Source organism: Magnolia sinica, chromosome 15 (genome assembly GCF_029962835.1).
Source record: "Magnolia sinica isolate HGM2019 chromosome 15, MsV1, whole genome shotgun sequence".
NCBI lineage: Eukaryota > Viridiplantae > Streptophyta > Magnoliopsida > Magnoliales > Magnoliaceae > Magnolia > Magnolia sinica.
The window spans coordinates 12,225,466-12,249,902 of NC_080587.1; the positions used below are offsets into that span (position 1 = coordinate 12,225,466).

The 24,437-nt window shown below is 38.6% G+C and overlaps 1 protein-coding gene across 1 annotated transcript; it reads left to right on the forward strand.

Moving 5' to 3' along the window:
* Positions 1-21,383: 21,383 nt before the first annotated feature.
* LOC131226817 (ras-related protein RABC1-like) lies at positions 21,384-24,368 on the forward strand. The gene is made up of 3 exons (XM_058222542.1): positions 21,384-21,515; positions 21,712-21,840; positions 24,219-24,368. The coding sequence occupies exons 1-3, from the start codon at positions 21,384-21,386 to the stop codon at positions 24,366-24,368; spliced, it is 411 nt and encodes a 136-aa protein (XP_058078525.1).
* Positions 24,369-24,437: the final 69 nt, after the last annotated feature.

Sequence of the window (24,437 nt, forward strand, 5' to 3'; positions counted from 1 at the left end):
TGTGGCCGATCACCTTTCTCGCCTTAATACTTCTGATTCCCTTGAGACGCCCCATATCAACGACATGTTCCCTGATGAACAACTGTTCAGAATCTCCCATTCACCTTGGTTTGCTGATATTGTCAATTATCTTGCTACAGGTGCCATACCGACACAGTGGACTGCGCAAGATAAGAAGAAATTTTTCACCGAGGTGCGCAACTTTTTCTGGGATGATCCTTATTTATTTAAATATTTCCCAGACCAAATTCTAAGGAGATGTGTACCAGACGATGAGCATCAGAGCGTCATCTCCTTCTGTCACTCAGAGGCCTGTGGTGGTCACTTTTCTGCTAAAAAGACCACGGCCAAGATTCTGCAGTGTGGCTTTTACTGGCCCACTATGTTTAGGGACACTCATGAGTTTTGCAAAGCTTGTGAGCGTTGTCAGAAATTGGGAGCATTGTCCCGTCGAAATATGATGCCTTTGAATCCCATCCTTATCATTGAAGCATTTGATTGCTGGGGCATCGATTTCATGGGACCATTCCCCCAATCGTTTGGAAATCTGTATATTTTGCTCGCCGTGGATTATGTCACTAAATGGGTCGAAGCGATTCCGTGTCGAAAGAATGACCATCGCACGGTCATTAAATTTCTAAAAGAAAACATCCTTTCTCGATTCGGAACGCCTCGAGCCATCATTAGTGATGGGGGCTCACACTTTTGTAATAGACCATTTGAGAGCTTAATGAAGAATACAGTATTTCTCATAAGGTGAGCACCCCATACCATCCACAAACAAGTGGACAAGCTGAGATTTCGAATAGGGAGATCAAACACATTTTGGAGAAAACAGTTTACCCAGATCGTAAGGATTGGTCAATCCGATTGACCGATGCCTTATGGGCATACCGTACTGCCTTTAAAACCCCTATTGGAATGTATCCCTTTAGACTTGTCTATGGGAAAGCTTGTCACTTGCCTGTGGAGTTGGAACATAAAGCGTACTGGGCGATAAAAAATCTAAATTTCAATCTGGACAACGCTGGCTCGCTACGCAAACTTTAATTGAATGAACTTGAAGAAATCCGGAATGATGCGTACGATAATTCGAGAATTTACAAGGACAAGATGAAAGCATTTCATGACCAACACATTTTGCGAAAATCATTCACGCCTGGTCAGAAGGTCCTTTTGTACAATTCTCGATTACATCTCTTTCCGGGTAAGCTTCGATCTCGTTGGACCGGCCCTTACATTGTTGTTACTGTTTTTCCTCATAGGGCCGTTGAGATAAGAGATCCCGACAATGGCAAGGAGTTTAAAGTCAATGGCCATCGATTGAAACCATTTGTCGAAAAATTTGATTCAGAGGACATGTCCATGCCTCTGACTGATCCTGTTTACCAGGATTGATCTCCTAGTCTGATGGAGGTATAGGTAGGTTTCCTGTTTTCTTAGGACTAGAGTAGTTGCCTTATTTGTCTGGCTGAAGACGGTAAACTTAGCGCTCCTGGGAGGCAACCCAGTTCTTCATTTTATGTCATTTTTTTCATTAGTCAGTTCAATGTTTGTGGGTAACATTACTGCAAACCCTCACGAGACTACAACTCATCCACTAGGGGAAACCTAGGGGTTTAAAGGCTTGTTGCATACGCTAAATGCAATCGAGAGCACCTACGAAAGTGGTATAGGTGGGATTGTATTTTTGTTATTTTATTTTACTTCTGTTGGTTTCTCTCTTGTGCTGACCTCTCTTACGTAGAAATCTTTGAAAAGCCTCTTGATTCTTTCATCCAGGTATTATCTTTCCATCACTTCTCATTTACTTTTTGTCCCATGTGCATCGCATGCCTATTTCTTTTACATTGAGGACAATGTAGATTTTTGGTTGGGGGTAGGAGATTAGGTTTCATAATCAGTGTTTTCTTCATCTTGAGCAAAAGTTGTGAAAATTTTTAATTTTTCAGGACTTCTGATGAAGTCGAAGTGATTTTGACGGCCATCTAGGGCACTTAGAATTTCAAGATGCGTGATGTTGGTACTTTATGACTCTTGGATTCAGTTATCTATTAAATTTCACAGCTAAGTTTGAATTATTAATCCATTATTAGAATTTGTAAACATTGGTTGAGTCATGAATTCGCAGGACACATCTCGCTTGCATATTAAGGTTTCAGTTCGATATTAAAGGATTAACTTGGTAATCACTAAACATGAAAGGAACCAACTTGGAAAATTGAAAGGATTGGGCAAATGGTCTTTACCTTAGGTTTGCTCCCTATAGGTGTAGATTTAATTCCCCATGAATGATATGTGAAAAAGTTGAGTGTACAGTCTTTACCTTAGGTTTGCTCCCTATAGGTGAGGATCTGATCCCTCTTCTTGGCGTTACTTTTAATGAAAAAATCAAAAAAAAAAAATAAAATAAAATAAAATTTTGTGTAAGCCAAGAAGAGTTATCGTGAATTCTCTCAGTTGTTACCAATGATATCCTTAAATATCAAGGTGAATCTTAATGTTGACAAGTCGAGATTAGACTATACATTCATAGATCTCAATGGTTAGAATTTTTCTAATTAATGGAATAATACTTTGAACTTGATTATGAAGTTTACCGTGCGCTGGAGTCTAGGAGAAAGTAATATCCAACAGTCATGAATCTAAAAATTCTCATATCTGGATTACTCTGCAAAAATCACTCGAGTTTATAAATTGTTCTGTAATTCTCAACTTATTTTTCGCATACTTTGCTCGGGACTAGCAAAATGCTGGTTGGGGGTTGTGTTGAGGGTCAAATATTGCATATCAGACCCAGTTGTTGCATAGATTTATAAACATGGTACCATTTAATATCTCATTTTAATCATGTTTCTATTGCAGAGTGTATGTACGAGCATGGACTGAAAAAGGATGCTTAAAGCATGGATTTAATGCTCTGATGACACCAAAGCATGGGATGGACCCCAGGAGATCAAGATCGGCATATTTGCACGCCAGGGATCCAAGGAAATCAAGAAACTAATGCTCAAGTAGCCTGAAATTGGTACAGAGTACAAGATCACAGGGTTCCCACCATCCGTTCAGCTCGAAACTCCATATTTGGCCTGAAGACCTTATATAAGCCGTACAAATCAAAAATCAACCATTGGATTGCTGTGGAAGTGGCCAAACGAATAGATCAGCCCCTTAAATCCTTAAGTGGGGCCCACCTGATGTATGGATATGCTCCATTTTTGGTCTCAACTGCTTAAATTAAATGAAAAAGAGGTTGCACGGATCAGATTTCTCACATGCATGAGGCTGGGACCCACCGTGCGTACGTGGGAGTGCACAGGGCTGTACCATTGCAGTGTACCGAGCAAAGGAAGCAGTCAAACGGGCGTTTGACCGAAATATCTGCCCAAATGCAGCAGAGTCCGTGTCCGTTTACAATAGACGGACGAACTGTCCGTCCACCATCTCAATATGGGCCACCAAAAAGATGATCGGGACCGTCCATATGTTTCAGGGGGTCAAACCGACCGTACATATAAGGTCTTTTCTGATTTATGCTCGCATACACAGGAGAATACTGCCCAAAACATGGGACGGACGGCTGAATGAAAGCATCGGTGGACCACACCAAAACTCGACAAGAACCAGCCCTTCCTTACTGAAATTTCGAGGGAAAACCAGTGGACGGTGTGGATTTCTCAAAACGAAAGCCATGTGGGCCCCACCATCAGCCAGCGTAAGTGCGTAACGCACTCTGTTTCGCAACCGACGCCGTCCGGTTTTCACGGCGAGTTGTGCGCTCGTGGGGGCGATCGGTCGGCTGATCCGAGCCGTTCATCATGTAGGTCTGCCGAAAATCTCCCAAAGGACGTTGTCCTTTTGGAAGGAAAGCAAAGAAGAAGAAGAGGGGAAGACTCCGAGTTTGGCTGCTGTGCGTGAGGAACGTTTCCGCAGCCAACTCGTCCGCGGACTCCAGCCTTGCGCACGGACCTCCTCCCCTATATGAGGAAAAAGAGAAAGGATTGAGAGGGTATCCACGGCTGGAGAGAGAAGCATTCGGGGGAGAAGAAAAAGGGAGGAAGGCTGAACGTGGGTTGCTGCTGCTGACGGTGGTTGCTGCAGCACGTGGGAAGCAGCAGGTTTTTTTTTCCGCTGGATTGAGGGAACGGCAGTGTTTTGGCTGGAGGCAGAACCGTGGAGGAAAGGGAAGATGCTGGAAAAGCTTAGGACTGGACTTTGAATGTGGAGCAGAAAAAGAAGTGAGAGAAAAGTGTTTTTTTTTGTTTCTTCTTTTTCTTCTTATTTTTGTTAAGGGTTAGCCGCATCATGGCGAGCTAAACCTCTTAGCTGGGGCTAAGAGGGGAAGCTTGTGGCGTGATGGGACTGACTCTATGCCATTGAATTATGCTGACTGACCAATGATGATTTTAGTTCAATTAAAAGGAATACTTTCAGTTCTCTTTTAATGGTTTGTTGTGACTGAAATTACAATAGATCTGCGATGGCTTTGAGTATTTCTCTCTCCCTTTGATGTTTATGATGTCAGGAAGCCCTGTTGTTCACCATCGTCTCATGGGCATGGTTGGATGACGGTATCCTTCTTAACCTTCATGCATTGTTGAGTGGTTGGTAATTAGTTTAATTCTATTGTTTGCTTTGCCTCCTGGGCATGGTTTAATGATGGAATCCATTCTAATTCATATACCTTTCATCTCTTTAAAACTATATTAAAAGAAGTTCAGTATTTTTCATGGTAATGGCATAAGATCTCCCTGATCTCTACAAGTGGATCCTCTGAATCCCTAGTTTCCTTCTTCTGAATTCCTTAAAGTTTTAGATAATTACTCCACAATTATTCCTTAAATTTCTATTTGGTTAGATCATATCTTAGTCTAGTTCTATTTCTACCTAGTCTCAGGAAACGTACAAGTTTCAGTCCCTGTGGATTCGACCTCGGTCTTACCGAGTTTATTACTACATCACAACCCTATACTTGGGGAGTGAACAGCAGGTAATGACGGAGCATTGATCCGTTTGTTTCAAAAGTTGTAACATCCTGAATTTTTGCTATTTTGGATTGCCAAAAATCCTTAATTTTTTTTATAACTAGCCACGTCATCACTTACTAACCCTTAACGCTCAAAGTGAGCCTATACGCGGCTAGTACCGATAAAGAACCGTACAAATAAGATTAATCAACCATCGAAAACTAACTAATCCGACCGATCACTTAAAGATCGAGTTTAGCCCCATAATTTAATCACATAGGGCCCAAATCTAGCCAACTTATCACTGACCAATTGAGATAACCATAACCAAATAAAGATATATCTAAAGCCAAGACAACTATGGGTCAAATCTTGATTAATAAACCAAATCAATCTGGTCACTCATTTAGCCTAAGAACCAACGATCTAGAGTGATCATGACCGAATCACCATTTTTGCTAATTTCAAATAGGCCATACTATAAACTTAGTTAATCCGGACCTTAACAACTGCGCCCAAGAAATCTCCCTGTCCAATTTATTTTAGAAATGTCTTGATTATCCGAACAAGCTCTACACCGCTCGTTAGTGGGCCACTAGTCCCGAAATTATAGAATAATATCCGTTTCACTGGGTTTGATGTCCATCGCGGACGGTGGGCCCAAACGATGCTCCGAACCGCACAACTTGGATCATGAAGGTAGAGCTTGAAAGGCGTGACTCTCCGGAACTTGAAACCTGAAACTTAAGTGAGTTGGTCCTGCCACTAAAATGGTGAAGTTGAGACTTTCTAACCATTAAATTGCAATCAAACTTGGGTAATGAGTCATAGATATTTGCCTGCTCATATCCGTATAATTGTAGGCCCGATCGATCAACAATGACCATTGATAGAAAATTGGGCCCCCGCGATCAACTGACTCATCTATTTGCCACCAAACTTAGGATAACCCTTCATCTAACTATGGAACACCTATTTCATAGCACAGATGGTTCAAGGGCCACTAGGACAGCCCCAGGGACCAGAAATGCACCCACTAAGGGTATATGCATTAGGACTAGCCTCCCTAGGGCTAATTGGGTTAACTTTCAGGCTATATAAGCTCTTAAAATCCTCTCCCACCCTCTCATACGAATTTTTCAGCAGAGGGAGAGAGAGAGAGAGAGAGAGAGAGAGAGAGAGAGAGAGAGTGGAAGGGGAGAGTGAGCTCAAAGGGTGGGAATTGAGAGGATTCCCTCTCCTACCATGACCTCACGCTGGAAACCGCATCTTTGCCGCCACAAGAGGGGATTTGCTGCAATCCAAAAGGACTCCGATGCCTCAACCCATGAGTTCGACACCCCAAAAGCCACTCTACGAGCCTTCAGCAACCCCTAGGTGCGGACCATTACCTTTGGGTGACTGTTTATCAAATCTATGATGAATTTTAGTGATTGTGTTTGTTAAATTGTTTCGCATGTCACTTGCATGGGGCATAATTGAAGAATTGAAGTTGGACATGTATAATTTCTAAATAGGGAAGAAATATTGGACCCCAAATCACCCCCAATACTTGCATTATCTAATTTTTCTGCTAATTATGAAATTCTAAGCATGATACCCCCAAATTCTTGAAATCAATAGGAAAAATCCTGCTGCATGTTTCCCCATATGTGTGAATTGCATAAATTAACCATTAAATTTACTACATGCATGTTTAATTTTCTTTGAAATCAATCATTGCACTTAATTCTCCTATGATTTTAGGTAACTTAGGATTTGTGTGTATGTTTATTTAGAATTGCATTGGATATTACAAATCTGTGACCCTTATGCTAATAGCAGTTGTGTTTTATCATTATGCATGCCTAGTTTTCTCGCAACTAGAAGTAGATTGACTTCTACTTTAAATTAATTCACTATTAGACTGTCCCCTTTTCGGATCGTTCAGCAATTTCAGAACTCATATGGGCAGCCCCTCTGGTAGGGTCGTCCATGGGCAAATTTGACCCAATTAGTTGAATTGTGGATAGTCGGCTGTAGTCGGACTACGCGGGACGTTGCTCCCAATGTCGTACGATTCGTAGTTCATCTAGAGGGGGTAAAATGGCTTACTAGCTAGCCATATATGTTCGTTAACCATGTATGTACATGCCTGCTTGAACCCGAGACACCCTATTTCCATTTGCACCCACTGACAAACCGCTCGTTGCGGCCCACAAGTCTCGAGAGTTGGGCATGGTGATATGGGACACTATGCCCGAGCTGTCGACCTACGATGGGGTGACGAGCCTCCCCGTAGTGACTTCAAGCAATGACTTTTTCTTAAAAATTACCTTTTTATGATTTTATTATTGGGAGTGACAAACCCAAAACAGGCCAAGGATCACGAGAGCAATACTGCCACGGCCGCGCGATCGGGATAGGGCATTGATCTGTCAGGGTGTCCCAGTTTTCCCAAACTGCTAGATAAATGGACATAATTAATCAACCCAGCGAACATCTCACCATCACATTGCATTAACTAGGATTGGTGATTTGGCAGTCGAGGTCACATTAAGGGAGTGTTGGGCATTACGATCGTTAGACGTTATCGCTTGAGGGAGTGTTGGAAGTAAGGGCATGCATCATATCATAAAACCATGCATATGTATTAATAAGAGTGGTTATGATTCTATGAATGATTGTTTTTCACTAACTTTTTCCATGTATTTGATAATATGCGTAACTTATTGATAATGGAACTACTGAGTTAGCTACCCACTCCCACTTTGAGATGGTGTTTTAAAACACCAACCAGAACCTATCTTAGATGCAGGTGTCACAGAGGTCGATGTGCTGAATGGGGCAAGCATGGATGAGGAAGAAGAGCTCTCTTATTTTCAGACTTTTGGCAGATCCCCGTATACCTCCTTAGGACTTGCGATGGGGCCCTAGGGTAGGGATTTGTACATCTTTTGGATTATATATTTTGTGGGACACGGTCCCTTACGTTTATTTATATTATCTCTTTTGCTAAATATATGTATCCCATATTAGTTGCACATGAGCTTATTATATTGGTCTTAATTTATGCTGCATGGTCCACTAAACTTCTCCATTGCTTATGAAACAAACAAGTAACACATATTTTGAAACTTCGTAAGGCATAAGTGGTACTCGGGAATTCGGGAGTTGAGTATCTTCTCGACCACTGAAATCCAGGGCATTACAAAAGTCCTTGAAAGGCGATGTGTTAGATTGGTACACATCATTAGACTACCATCAAATCAAAACTTGGTAATAACTTTCCCAAGCATTCATCGATCGTTTCGTGTACAATCTTGATATAGCGCCCAGAAGGGTGGATCTTGCTGCCTTAAGGCAGAGGAATGATGAGCCATTATCAACTTACGTTGGATGGTGGCAGGCCATTATTGCCAAAATGAAAATACCCATTAATGATGAGGAGCAAATCTATATGATCATCCACTCGGCAAACCCGAGTATCTCTGGATACCTCGTCTCGTATCCATATGCCAACTTTATCCAATTCATCGATGATGGGGAACAAATCGAAGTCGGAATAAGGGCTAAGATGATATCCCCTTAGTGGCATCATTAGGCCTCCCCAGTACAACAGATAGTGGAATTAAGGCCTACTGGATAGGAGAATGATAACAGAAGTGTTCCCGACCTCCATCCGACAGGAGAAGATAATCTTATCGCCGCTACCCAGGGCGCTCAATTCTCCCCTTAAGAGGGACAATGACAACAACAACAAAGGGAGATTCTTCAGTACCCCAATCATGGTCAACAGATGGGGAAGGCCTGGGAATTTAGGCAGTTCATGCCGATAGCCCAAACTTACGATGAGATACTAGCTATCATAATATAAATGCAAATACTTACCCCGCTATTGCCTAAGCCCTCACCAAATCCACATTTCCAAACTATAATGAGATGAGTACTGTGCATACCACCAATCTCAAGGCCACATAATGGAACATTGTTTTACCCTGAAGCATGTGGTCCAAAATCTAATTGACAACCAAAGGATTGTGGTTACCTCTCCTGTTATTCCTGTCACCAACTACATCCTCTAGAATTCTGTGCCACTGCATCAAGCATGCCCCAGCTCATCAGGAACCCCCACCAATAATATCATTCATGGAGAATCGCCTTGCCATCCAATCCAATGCAGTCATTCAATCACCGCTAGCTCAACACTAATACTCCCGATTCTACAAGGGCCATACCCAGCCAGTCTAATCTCCGCGCCTTTAAATATGCAAGGGGCATCTCCAGTTAGTCCAATCTCCATGCCCCCATGTTTATAAGAGCTACCCTCGATCAATCCAGTCCATACATCATTTGTATTACAAAGGGCACCACCTACTTATCCGACCCCTATTCCAACCATCGTGCTCCAAGAAAATGCCCCTTCCTTGATCAACATGCTGCATCCCCTAATAAAATCAGGGCCCAGCTTCAATCATGCGATAACTTTTCAAGAAGGACATTCTACTACTCAAAGGGATTCGCCTAACTCTGCTCAGTCTTCAATCCTTCAAGAGAAGAGTTTAGGACGGGTGGTTTCTGTCTCTAGGAGAGAGGTCGAGGGAGAGATTAACGTTGAGATCCTGATTAGTCTCAAAGCATCAACCATCACTTTTCAAGTCTTTGACATTACGACTTCATTTCATATGCTCCCTAATCGATCTTGGACCCATTGAGTCAATGTTATCTCTTTGACTCTTCACCAAAAGGTCAAGTACATTTTTAGAGACAAGGCGTTAACTATTTTGGATGATCCCAAACAAACTTTCCTGATAGAAGCAACCAACCATCAAGAGCTACATATCCCGATCATAGACATACAATGCTCCATTGAGGAAATCCCATACCATAGTCTCAAGTTTGAGACTATAAATTGCATGCCTCTTGCATGTCCCATCAGATTAAAGGATGTCTTTACTTCAGTTGAGCGCCAACATTTTTATCAGCTCGAATATCAAGAGAATGCAGGCATGAGAGGACTGTGATATTAACCTCCTATGGGTGAGGTACCAAAGCACAAATGGATCGGAGGAGGGCAAAGACGGCAAGAGGAGTATGATCCCTTCATCCACACGTCAATCAAATCCATCGGAGAAGAGATCATCTATCAGGTTGGCAGGCTGGGATCCACCGTGGAGGATCAAATGAGCGAAATGAGCCTAACTGGGCCATTTGAAAATGACTCGGGTAAGGGGCAAGAATTATCCCCAATTAACTAGGCCACAGTTTGGGTCCCACTAGAGCTGGAAGAATCCAATGTATCCAATGCATCGGGAATGAGCTAAGAAAAGTGACATCCAACATCAACTTAAAACCCAATCCCAAATTCATCATAACGTTTGAGTGCGACGGAGAGGGCCCACCTACTGATCCTTCTGGCCCTGCCTCCTAAGGGGATGGAGTGCAGGGCAATAGCTGGTTCACAGTCCCCATGACGATGTAATAAAAGCAAATAATGCTTAGCTCCCTGAGCCAAATCAGGCAATCCCTGGTTCACATTGTCGTCTTGCTTAGTCCCTTAAAAAAAATCAGAAAATTTCAAAAAAACCAAAAACATTAGATATTTTCGAAATGCTAAAAAAATTAAGGTACTTGACAAAAAAAAAATCAAAAAATTTTCAAAAGCCAAAAACATTAGATATTTTCAAAATACCAAAAAATTTAGATACTTGTTAAAATCTAAAAAAAAAAAAATCAGAAATTTAGAGCTTAGTATTTTACTGGAAGTTATTTAAATCCCCTTTGAAAGCATACAACATTGTAACATATATACCGTGTTTCACACGAGTAGTAAAAGGCTGCCTAACCTCTTCCTTTTAATTTTTTTTTTAATTGAGGCCCTTACTCAAAATCCATAGCCATTATCAAAATAAGAGTCACTCGAGTTAGAAATTCTTTACTTTTCCATATCTCTAGGAAATTTCACGGATTTTAGCCAACCGTGGATTATAAACCCTTTTTTAACTAATTATGACTTTAAAATGGTGCTCAGTTGAGCCATTCTATCAATCTTGTGAACTTAAAATCATACTGGGTTATTGTAAACCAAGTGCACCCCCTCGGGTCCAACATCTGAGGATATGAATATGTTGCATGAGGGTTTACGAATGGGATAAGTATAATTATTAGTTTTTCTTCTCAAACCCTTCGCGAGGTTCAGGTAGAGCTGGGCATATCTGACCTGATCCAGTGGATCTGACCCGATCAGACCTGATCCGACCCGTTCCGAACCAAACCGACGACCTGGATTGGTGCGGATCGAGTAAGGTCATTCAGATCCGATATTTTTTTGGATCAAGATTGGGTCGTGGTCAATCCAGACCGATCCGATTCGAATGGATCCAGACCGATTCGATTCGACCCGATTCGAAGTGGTTCTTATCAATGATTTTACCTTTTCCATTGGTATGGTCCCCTTGAGCTTTGGATATGCATCAATTTTGGGTTCAACCACTAAAATAATATGGAAAAACGAATGGACGGTGTGGATAAACCACATGCATTCACGGTGGGCCTCAATAGAGTTTACTGAGTATAATAAGAAAGGATTCACTGGTGTACCATACACTGTTATATAGCTGTTATAGGTTGTTGTAGCTATAGGAACGTGTCGTGCGAAGACGAGCACTGACGTTCCTCGAGCTCCGAGTTGTACGAATGGTTCAAAGGAGATCAAAGTTATATGGGCCCACAGTGACGTATTTATTATATTTAAATCGTTCATATATTTTTAGAGATTATTGTAGAGCATTGTCCAAAAAATGAATCATATCCAAAGATCATTTGGACCACACCACAAATAGCAGCAGAGAGTGATTTTCATTGTTAAATAATTCATAGGGCCCACCATAACGTTTATTTTCCATCCAATCTGGTCATAAGGTTGCAAAGACCTGAATTAAGAGGCAAAACAAATTTCAAATTGATCCAAAACTTCTATGAGACTGTGACCCCAAAAAGGGTTTGAATGGTAGACATTCAATCCCAACTGCTTTTTTCAGTGTGGTCCACTTGATAGTTAGATCTATCTTATTTTTTGTCTCAAGCCTTAAAACGAGCTCGCCAAATGGATGGATGGTTTGGATATAATACATACCTCATGATCAGACCCACAGAACTTGCCAACGTCAATAGCAGCACCTCTGTGCACAGCACGTTATAGTTGCAGCACGTCAATACAGCTAGCGCCTCGAGCTCCGAGTTGTATAAATGACTCAAATAAGATCAACGTTACATGGGACCCACAATGATGTATTTATTATATCCACACCATTTATCCATTTTTCATGATTATTTTAGAGGATTAGGAAAAAATTGAATCATATCCAAAGCTCAAATGGACCACATTGAAAATAGCAGCGAGGATAATGATGTTCACCATTAAAAAGATCCGAATCGTGCCCAACCCGATCCAACTCGGTTTCCTTGACCGAGTCGGATTCGGTTCGGGTTAGGCCAACAGTGTGTCGGATTGGTTCGAGTCAGATGTTCCAGACTCGGTCTTGGATCGGATCGTGTTCGAATCAACCTCGCTAGATTTCGAACCGAACCGAGTTGGACCCAATCCGATCCAACTCGGTCCGATGCTCAGCTTTGGGTTCAGGTATGGCGGTCTTAGCTATGGGTTCTACTGGATCTAAATAGACTTCGAATATGAGCCTTTATACGTTACTGTGCGTATCAATCAAGCACCTAAAATCATTAAACTCTCTTCTCAACCCCTCTGCGAGGTTCATGTATGAAGGTCTTAGTGAGGGGTTTCATTAGATTTGGATAGACTTCGGATTTTGACCTTCACATACTATCACCTGTATCAACTGAACATATAATCTTCTAGGTTTACGAAAGATATATGCTCTGTGACTTGTTGGGTATCTGAATCCTGTCAAATTAGAAATTTCAATAAATTCTTGTCATATATCTATCACCGCACACCCCCCTTCCCCCTCACACACACACATATGCATTGTTCAAATCATGCAACCATCAAACAGTCTAGCCCAGACGCCTAGTGGGCAGCTCAGGAAAGTTTTCCTAAGCATTTATAGCCCTAAAATGATATAAAATATGGATGGACATCATGGATAAATCTTATACATCATGTTGAGGTCTACATGCACCATCCAATGGCTACAAGCTATTGATAGTGTCAACATGCAATCTGCATCCCTAGATTGAGAACATCTATTGTGGGAATACAAAGGTAATCAAGTAAAACAAACACATTTATGGAAAATAGACAGTCAGAGAGATCATTGGTCTACACTCAATGTACATATGTTACTCACTTAATGGGTGGGCCAACATAATTCCTTAGGTATGACATGCGTTAAAGTTGCCATCTAGTGAATATCCCAAATCCTACACATGCATTCGGCCAATTCCAAACTCATGTGGGGCACACCAAGGTGAATAGAGAAATGGGGATGCCCACCATTGAAATTGTCATGGATCCCACCATTTTGTTTGTATGCCATCTAGCTCATTCATAAGTTAAGTGCCACTAAGATGAAGGTAAAAGCCAAATATCAACCTAATCTAATACTTGGGTAGGAAACACCAAGGTTTCAATGGTAGGTATCTCCATCCACATTTCTCCCCATGGTGTGACCTACTTGAGCCTGGGATTGGCCTTATTTTTGGGCTCATGTCCTAACATGAGCTACTCCAAGTGATGGACAAAGTGGATGTCAATCTGTCTCTCTTACACACACACATCACAGTGGGCCCTACAACTTCGTGTCCTAGAGACGGATTGTTTATGAGCACGCTTTTATAAATTAACAACTATATATGTCCCAGAGATGGATAGTTTATGAGCATGCACTCATAAATTATACACATGACACATGTTTAAATTTAATAAATGGTCAAAATGGTAGACCCCAAGTTACATGGGTCATTAATCATAGGCCTCAAGTTTCATAGGGAGAAGATTTGGTGTTACTCAGGTAATATGTTAGTGGGTGTTTCCCTGACCATGGGTCCCACCTTGATGCTTGTTTTGTATATCTATGTTATCCATTGATTTTTTTGATTCATTTTAGGGCATAGTTACAAAAGTTAAGAAGATCCAGATCCCAAGTGGACAACAACACAAGAAACAACGGTCAATTGAAAGCCCACCACTAAAAATTTCCCAGGACCCATTATAATGTTTATTTGCCTTTAAACCTCTTGATAAGGTCACACAAACCTGGATGAATAGAAAACACAAATATTAGCTTGATCCAAACTTTTGTGGCCCCCAAAAAGTTTTTAAGAGTGGGCATTCATTCCCCTTTGTGTGGTCCACTTGAGATTTGATCTTCTTCATTTTTTGGACCATGTGCTAAAATGAGCCAGAAAAATTGATGGACAATGTGGATATAAACACATATATTAAGGTGGGCCCCATGAGCAGGGCATAAGGTAACACCCAATCTACTCTTAATTTCATTGGTCTCAACTCCTAGTATTGGTAGCCAAACTTGGGGTGGAGTATTAGGCCCGAGGGCAGGTTTGAGCTTAGACTTAAAGTCTAAAAGCCCATCAATCAGCTTGATCGTTTCTATCTTCCACTCTAATACTAGTTTTACAGCTAAATTTCTTTCCCAACATTCTCCCTATTTACTGCTAATCTCCCAAAACTTGGCACCGAGTACAATGCCTTAGTCCCGAGTTTGAAGGTGTAATGTGTATGAATTACATAATATTCTCATTCCATAATCACATTAAAACTAAATCTCATGAAATATAATAAAAACCTCAATCACATTAACTGCTGAAAGATATCAAGCTTATGTCTACAAATGAAATAAGAAAACCGCAACTACAAACTAAAGTAAAAGATCCATAACCATAAATAAAGTTTCACTAATCACTAGACTCATCATAAAGGTCTTATTACAAGGCTTTCTCCACTAAGCAATTATTATAGAACAGAATGTAAACATAACTAGTTCATTCTTTAAGGTAATCTTTATTCTCATAATCACTATCTTTCACGATAATTCCTGCAACTAAAATGTCTCAAACATAAGTGAGTTGCAAAGCCTAGAGATAATGATCTCAATTAGTTTCCAAAATAAGTACTTAAAAAAATAATAGAAATACAAAAATAATAAGTTTTCAAATACAACAATACTAAAATGTATATTGACAATGATAATAATCCCAAATTGATAAATTCCAAATAAAACATATTTCTAAATAAGGAAAGTTTCATAATAATGATAAATTTAATAGGACAATTTTCAAATACAATGGTGATACAAATCTAGCATTCTCAAAAATAATAATTTCATATATGGTAGGTTTTCTACTATAACATTTAATTGAAACAATTAATACAAGCGAGTTTAAAAATATGAATAATTGTAAAGTGAACAAAATATTAATGGTAATATAAATTATAGTACTAAATTACATTAAGTTGCATTATATAATGCACAAGGAGTGTACTATTACTTACATAAACAAATTATTGGTAACATCGGGGTATTTTATCATTAATAGGCCATAATTCTTTACTAATACAATACATGTCTAATATGTGGCCTCTTAAATTAATTCTCATCATATCCATCCATGTAAATCATGATAAGAGACGTGATCAGCTCGGTCGGGCAAAAACTACATGTCATTTTTATGTTAGTGACGCACTATCACATTACACTTGGGCCAAGGTTGGCCAAGAAGATCCAATTAGGATTTAAGAAATTTCAACCTAATGGTCTAAAAAGCTCTTATATTTTACTTTCCAAAATTTGCAATCAGAGGGAGGGTGTATTGCCCTACTATTTATCGGTGTCTTGAAAATTTATGTTCATGTTCTCCCCACAAAAAATTTTAAAAATAGAATTTTCATCGTCTATTTTTCTATGAAATATATTCTGAAGTATAACTTTACTATTTTTGCATTCCCACAATTTCATCTAAGTATCATTCCGTAACAATTATCTAAGGCATAAGTACTTTTCTAACATCATATGCATGAACATATATATATATATATATATATATAAGTAGAATTTTTATTTCTTTATATATATAAAGGAAATATAATAATAATGAGCATTGAACACCTTCTTGAATTTTTAAATAAAAATGATCTAATACTTAAAAAATGTAACTATCTAATATACAGTGGAAATTCGAAGCATATATACATGCAATGACAAAATTCGGATACAATTCTATTCCATACAAAGGGTATTGATCTAATTGTTGGTATAAACTACAAAATCAATTCTTATAATTCAATAGTTAAGGAAAATCCAATGAATCTCAAGGATCCAAACCATTGCATGTATATTTCCTAGTATAAGTCACATGGTTAGATATCTTAGTCAAACATACGATTACTCATATCTAATCATTAAAAAAAAAAAAAAAAGAAGTAAATAAAATGTTCATAACACATTTATAGATTATACATCATTCTAAAAAGATTAACCAAATAATCATGTTGAGATAAAACACATGATTTTCATACATTGGTAAATTCTGATCTAAATGGAAAAAAATAACTAATTTAATTCAAAACCTCATAATAAGATAAAAGATTAAGATATAATCTAAACATATATGGTTATCTATTTTAAATCAAAATAATACACGCACAAGATGATAGCTATGATAACACATTAAAAAAGATTTAACCAACTACAATGTTGGGACAAACAAATGATTATACATAATATAAAATGTGAAAGTTAAACCATGGTCAAATTTGTACACGTTCATATAAAATGTATATCTATATTTAATTAAAATTTGTGTATCCAACTAATGGCTAGGTTTATACAAATTTACATATTAATCAATATCATGATTTGTATATATTTGCACATCTGTTGATGACCATATTTACATACATTTACTCGTCAAAACTAGTAGCCTAAGTATACAAATTTACACGTCCAATGGGTGGCTAGCTTTAGAAAAAATTTATATATAAATGCTTAATGGCTAAAAGCAGATGGTTTGAATACCTAATCCGATGAATAAATTCACATGGTTCAATGCTTTTTATTGCTAGATAGATTTATTCAAGATTATTCATGTGATTAAAGGACAACCATGCACATGATTATACACTTGATCGTGGACAAATCTGCACATTTATTCCTAGCTAGATTCGATTCGAATAGATTTATGCATCTTTCTATAGTTGATCAGTTGACAAATTTTCATATCTATGCATAAGTTCAATTGGGACAAATTTACTCATCTTTTTAATGGTTAAATTCGAATAGATTGGATGTCCAAACAATGGTCATTTTTTGGCAAATTAGAATTCCAATCAACAGTTAGATTTTGAGTAGATTGGGTGCCTAAACAACTGTCAAAATTTTGAAAGATTGTGATGCCCAATTCGGTCCAATATTCACGCAATTTGGACCCTCCAAATCTGTCTAAAATTCCCACCAATCATCCCATTCAAAAACTATCCAATTCCTTGCCAAATTAAACTATCTAAATATATACCAATAAAACTATTTAAATCTATCAAAAAATTCATGCCAATTAAACAATTCAAAATGCTTAAAATTTATATAAACCAATTAATCAAATTTGTCTAAAATTTTACTCCAATCAAACTGTTTAAAAAAGTGCAGATTTGACATGAATCAGGTCATTCAAAACTATCCAATTTTAAGCACGATGAATGCCTACCAATTACGGACAAAGAATATATAAAATACAAAAAGATTCAAGTAAGAAAATGAGTGCAGAAATTAATAAAAGAAAATTTAAAAAAAATGTGTTGAAATTCCACTCACATGTTTGTCCAAACACTGCAAAAAGGAGTGTCTCCTTCCACTTTTCTTCTTTAATCTCTCTTTCTCTTTATAAACCAGCAACACAGCTAGCTGTCCAATTTTTTCTTTTTTTTTTCTTTGTTTTTTTATATAATGCCGCTGCGTGACAACTAAGGTTGGAAGTCGGGCGGGTTAGGTCAAGTTGGTGCTCAACCCTTGCCCAACCCAAGGTTCCTATACCTCAACCCTAACCCTAACCCAACCCAACCTCTGGTTGGGAATTCTCAACCCAAGCCCAACCTAAGCGGGCTTGGTCAGGTTGATCGGGTGGATACATGCTAATATTTTTGTTATTACATTAGTCTATTATATTTCAATACATGTCTTATTTTCTGTACCTATGATTTTATATGTAGTTATTTATCGTAAAGAACTTTATTTTTTCTAAACAAACAAACTAAAATATAAGACAACTACTCTAGAAGTCATGTTGTGTAGTAGCAATCTATTTGGGAGAGAGAAATTTGACATATCTTGATAACTTGAGTTATCGCAAATGGCATGGACCAATAAGTACCCGGCAACACTGGAATTTCATGTGCCTTCAACACATATGATCCACATTCAGTTATAATTTATGAGTATAATTTATATATATATATATATATATATATATATATATATATATATATATATATATATATATATATATATATATATATATATATATATATATCAATCGATACAAATCTTTGGTGGCCGCATGAAAGAGACCTCAACCCAAACCCAACCCAAGTTTTATCGGGTTGGTGTTTATATAGCCCAAGCTCGAGACCAAACCTGATACATCCTGCCCAAGCCCAACCCAATGTTGGTCGGTTGGGTTGAACCTGCCCAACTTTTAGCCCTACTCACAGCGTGTTGCACACACTGTATATAGACAATGGTTACGAAAATACTCTCCCTCTCATTTCTTTCTCATGAGTCACATACACGTGTGACCCATGCCTGCGGTGAGATTAAATTTAAATTTAAATTAAAAAAGATAAAAGGAATTTTTATTTTTATTTTTGGTTTTTCTATAGTGTGAATAGTGTGATGATTTTGGGTATTAGGGCTACCATGATTTGGGGTTTGAATAAAAGGTTCGGGGTTAATATGACCATTGAAAATGTGTAGGGTCTCGGGTTGATGTAGAGCGGGTCGTGGACAACTTCATGGCCAAGATGGATCAGAAAAGGCCCGGTTGACGACAGAAGTGATTCAGACCGTCGAACCTTAGAGCGGGCGTATCTTGCAATCCGGAATGAGTTACTGGACGTAAAATATATGATTTTGGGGTAGAACGAGCTACTTTAGCCATCCAACCCCGCTATGCCAGGTTGTGCAAGCCGGATTTGCGAAATACCACCGGATCGACGGTCGTTTCCCCGTTTTAATTCCATTTTTATTATAAATAGTAAGGTTTAGTTTCATTATAACTCTTCATCCGTTGGGCTTTAGGAGTTGCACCCAACGTGAAAAAAGCTTAGAATAATTAGGAGAATAGCTTATTAAAGCCAAATAGGACACTTACTATTTTTGGCCAAAAACCTTGCGCACTAGTAGACATCATGGCCGTCTATAACTAGTTAGTTTACTATTTATAGTAAGTTGCGAATTCTAGGAGTTTTAGTTGTAGTTTGCTTTTGATTTGTCTTCCATTGTTTGGTATCCCTATTTAAAGAGTTGTGAACTCGTTTACTGGGTTCATTAATTAATTTTGAATTTTATAGAATTTATTTTTTATTTTGCTTGATTTATTTCTCGTGGATTTGAGAAATCTCTGTGAGGAGTCAAGAGAAGTTCCGTGGATTCAGAACAATTATTCCCTTGAGGAAGACGGTGCTCGACCTCATGTCCTTCCCTGCATCACAGGTTCACTTGTTGTGTAAAGTTTCATATCGATTAGGCAGTTTGTTCGAAAGATCTCGAATAAATGATTAGGGTAAACATGGGGCCTAATTTGGTAGTTAGAGTTTATAGGTGTTCTAGTTATATTATTAATGGATGGGTTAAATTTGCATGAAAGTGGGGCAAGGGTGTATGATCCGGCGGACGGTTGGGAGTTGTCCCAAGCATTCCTATGCCCAAAGCCTTGAAAATAAGGAATTCCTTAATTTAGAGAAACCCTAATCACTACATGGATCCTATGAGTTGTATGGGAGTTACCACTTGGGTCGCAACAGTAGAATTGACCTACACCTAGTATACTAGTTAATACACGGTTGAAGTCAAGATTAGACACGCCGACTGAGTGATACTATGGACGTGCATGATGGATATTTGGATGAACTCAAGGGTGAAAGTACAAGGGACTATTGTACAAGTAGTTTGCCACGCTGAGAGAACTAGGGTGATGATCTACATGTGGGGGATTAAGGGTGTGTATGGAGCACTTAAGGATTACAAATCAGTGAATTTTTCTTATAGTTTCTCCATGACCCGATGGTCACGGAAACGTGTCCATATAGTCTCTTAAAAAGTAAACCAGTATAATTGATAGAAAAAATGTGAGGATTCTATTGATAATACTTTCTTGATGATTGGGTGGCTAAGAAAAAATGTATAGTCGGATTGAAATGTCTAAGTGTGGGTTTCGAGTGTATGCATGTGAGCCCTTAAATTTCCTCAAATTTCGTCTCAATGGCTAAGTAGAAATATGATTTTGACCATGGCCTATGAGTGTGGACGCGGATTGGCTAGTCCCCTCACCAGTAGATCCTGGGCTGGTGCTCATAGCTGGCGCCTTTCCATTGGTGCGTTAGAGTAGGCCCCATCATAGCTATCGAGGTAAGTGAAATGACTATTACAAACGGCGTTACGGCCTGTTTCACCCGAGTACCTGCTCGAGATGAGAAAGCATCCCAATTCTCTCCCGCCTCTCCCTCTTTCGAGTCCAACAAAAACCCATTTTTCTCCCGCTCTCTCTCTCTCTCTCCCTCTCTCAAATCCAACAGAAACCGCCATGTCTCTGTTGCATCTCACGGCGTGCTAACCCCGACGCATGAATCGGACCTCGAATCCAAAGCCTCTCACCATAGGAGCCCTCCATTGTCCGAGAGAAACCCAAACACTCCACATCAAGTCTGTCTGATTCTCTCTCGCTCTCTCTCTCTCTCTCAATCTTATTTGCAACAGCATGGGGATTTGGAGATTTATCATTTTCGAATGTGGATTTGGTCATTTTTCAGCTTCGTATGTCGATTTTTAGGATTTGGGGTTTTTTCAACTTCGGAGGTAGATTTTAGAATTTAGGGATTTTCCAACCTGAATGTGGAAATTAATTTGGGGAATTTAGCATCTTCTTTGGGATGCCTAATCTAGACTTGGTAAGGAGTAAGGAGTCTGCAAGCACTGGGGATGCATGGTTCGACTTCACATTCATATTCGACGAATAATGGAGGGCTCTGCCAAACATAGATTACAATCTGTTTAGAGTCCAAATTCGTTGTTAGACTTGAATATGTTTGAAAAGTAGCCCACCCTTTTGGTGACGAAAAGCCAACTTTTCAAAGTTTTCTTATTAGTGCAGTTCCGTGAGCAGAAGATCTACTGAGAATGTCTTGAAAGCTGAAAATCTACTCAGCCGGATAATCTTAAAGTTTTTGCAATGTTTCCAGTTTATGATGTAGCAAGACGAGACACATTTACAAATCTTGCGGATATAAGGGCTAAGGAAATCGATCTCTACTCAACTAATCAAGATTGCATCAAGATGCTTGTTGGAAACAAAGTTGATAAGGTAATTCCAACGAAGGTTTACAACAACTATACCTCCATTCTCAGAGGACTTTTCAACACAGGGTGGCCTCAGAACTTCTATGCTGTAAATGTGGTTTAAGTGCACTTCCAATCACGGCCTTATTGTTTTGAATTATATATCATAAGATTTCCATAGTTTAAATACAAGATATGCATCTTGATGTTTAATTTTGCAGGAAAGTGGAAGGGATGTCATGAAGAAAGAGGGAATTGATTTTTCTCGGGAGTATGGATGTCTTTTCCTTGAATGTAGTGCAAAAACTCGAATTAATGTACAGCAGTGTTTTGAAGAGCTTGTTTTAAAGGTGCACACTCTGTCAACATTTATTTTTATTTTATTTCAGGATGATCATGTGGACATGGAAAAAGTTGTCCTTGGCATTTGTGATGAAAGAGTGGTCTGACGGATCGATTTCCGTCAGAAAAACCACATAAAACAGATAGCCCACTTGTTTCAACTCATAGTAGAAACCGAGTAGAAATGAGTGGAGTCTGTTATTTCAGGCCGTTCAGCAGGAAATAGAGAGCCTAGTACTTGGCTTGTCATTACTGCAGCATATATATTAGTTTTTATTTATTCAATCAATCAATCATGTTCTTCTTTCTTGCAGCGAATTTTGGGTTAGACTGATTTTTAAGATCCAGGTGAAAATATGGTGACACATCTAATGGATGAGTGGACTGGATGAAAATTCTCCACCATGCAGCTATATGCTTAACTATGTTTGTTAGTTCCTTACTTAAATTCTCATATGTATATGTGGAAGCTGCTTTAGTGCTGGATTTTTTTTTTTTTCTTGTTTGATATACATGATGGAAATATATTGGTAGGATCATCCAATCAGTCCTACCAAAAAAAAAAGTGTGATTTTGCACTGTGGGAATGAAAAGTTGGTAGTCCACATCAGTCGATTGTATGTCCAGAGGTTTCTAAAAGCTAGCATGGCATAGGCAGCTTCCCTACCCCTTTTGCATAAAAGATCCATCATCATAGTATGTAGAATGTACATGCCTGCTTGCATAATGCTACCACTAGTATGATTTTCTTGAACTGTAAACTCCGGGATGCAGGAAATTGTCTACTCCAATGGGAGAATTTTCATCTTCGCTCCCTGTCCAAGTCTCCTATTGGCAAAAAGAAATTTCATTTGTTTTGTATACTTCCTTATCCAATCATTTTCATGATGGATTTCATTTTTTAAATTCCAACACTTTTTGGAAGTATCTTTTCATGCAGTGTGATTTTTTTTTTCTTGTTTGATAGATGATGAAATTAGGGGTGCACATTCAATTGGTTTTTTGCAAGAATTGTAATTAGATTCTTCTCAGCATGTTCGTGCTGCTTCCTCCTAGGCTATTCTGAATCAACCAACAATCAGAGTTGTAGCTATAATAGCTAAAGGTTGTAAAGAAGCCTCCACCTACTCTAATGGAGAACACATAATCAAAAGTGAAAAATAAGCAAGAGGAGCCCAAAGCTAGTGAGATGAAAGCGGCTGGGGTTGGACTAAAAGTTAGTTGGAAATTTGGTCAAAATGCAGTTCTATAGGCCAATCTTTCTACACAAGAGAGCAGTAATGGTATGGCCTTTCTGATGATTTTATAGGCTAGAACATTGGTTTGCTATGTTCCACACGTGGATGGACTCTGACATGCTCCAAAAATCTACTCAGCTGGTTAATCTTAAAGTTTTTATTCAGAAGAATCTCAACCAGAAGGTTTCACATGTAAACTCCTAGAAGCCAAATCCTGTTTTTTAGTATCTAAAACTTCCCTGCCATTATTTCAAATCACAGGTGATGGACCATAATTTGTGGGCTCGATGTTTGTAATCTAGATGTAAAATACCTCTGTTATGAGTGGTCTAGATGTTGCACAAGTTGATATTGGTTTGTGTACTGCAAATTGCCTCTTCAATCTCTCCTCATGCCAGTCAACCTAGCGTTTCTCATCGATATTTTCAGAAATTGACCCTTTTTTTGGAGTTGTTTTTTTTTTATTTTTATTTTTACAATTTAAGGAATTGCAGTGAGTTGTGAAAAACCATGGTGGATCTGTTCTTATTTGATGCTTGTTTTGGTCTTTTGGACATACATATATTGAATTTTTGTAACAAAAACATGATCTTTGCACTAACAATAACATGCTTTATAACTCGGCTATGGAACAAACTTTTTGGGAACAAAATTATTGGAACTTAGTTCTATGTTTTGGGAACAAAAACTATTTGGCTCAACATTATAAATCCTACTCGGCCAGAAAAATCGAAACAAGGGAGCTTTACAAATCATTTTCCACCAGAAAGATTTGAAAAGAGAATCTCACTTCAGTGGTGAGATGACATGGCAAGATTTGATTGATAGGGTCGCATGCTTATAGATACCCAACAGTGTAAGGTCCACCGATCAAATCTTTCCACATCATCTCATCACCCGATTTAGGTATTACCTCAGAAAATATCTAATCCGTGACTACGTGTATGAGACCATAGATGATGAAATTAGTTGAATGCCACACAACATGGATACCATTTGATATTGAATTCGGACCGTCAATAAATTTTTCATAACTGCTCATTTATTTTGTCCTTGTGTGGCCCAACATGTCTTTTTTGAAAATTTGTTTGTGGGAACGCTGTTTGGAGCATTAATTCAGTTTTGAGTTTGTTGTTTATTTCATGCAGGAACCTGCATCAGAGATACAGGACAAGATTTTATTTATGATTAATAATATCTCAGCTTCAAATATGGATGTGAAAGCAAAAGAATTTACTGATGTCCTGAAAGAGCAGTACTATCCATGGTTTGCTGAGTATATGGTGATATCTTATTAATAACCTTTTAGTTTCATCAGCTGATTTTTACTTTACTGGGACATTATATTTGACAGAGCAAGCATTGAG

What these genes read in the sequence shown, in the direction of transcription:
- LOC131226817 (XM_058222542.1), top strand. Translation starts at nt 21,384, where the DNA reads ATGTTTCCAGTTTATGATGTAGCAAGACGAGACACATTTACAAATCTT. An exon ending in TTGGAAACAAAGTTGATAAG is followed by an intron (nt 21,516 to 21,711) that starts GTAATTCCAACG and finishes TTAATTTTGCAG; the next exon opens with GAAAGTGGAAGGGATGTCAT. An exon ending in TTGAAGAGCTTGTTTTAAAG is followed by an intron (nt 21,841 to 24,218) that starts GTGCACACTCTG and finishes TATTTCATGCAG; the next exon opens with GAACCTGCATCAGAGATACA.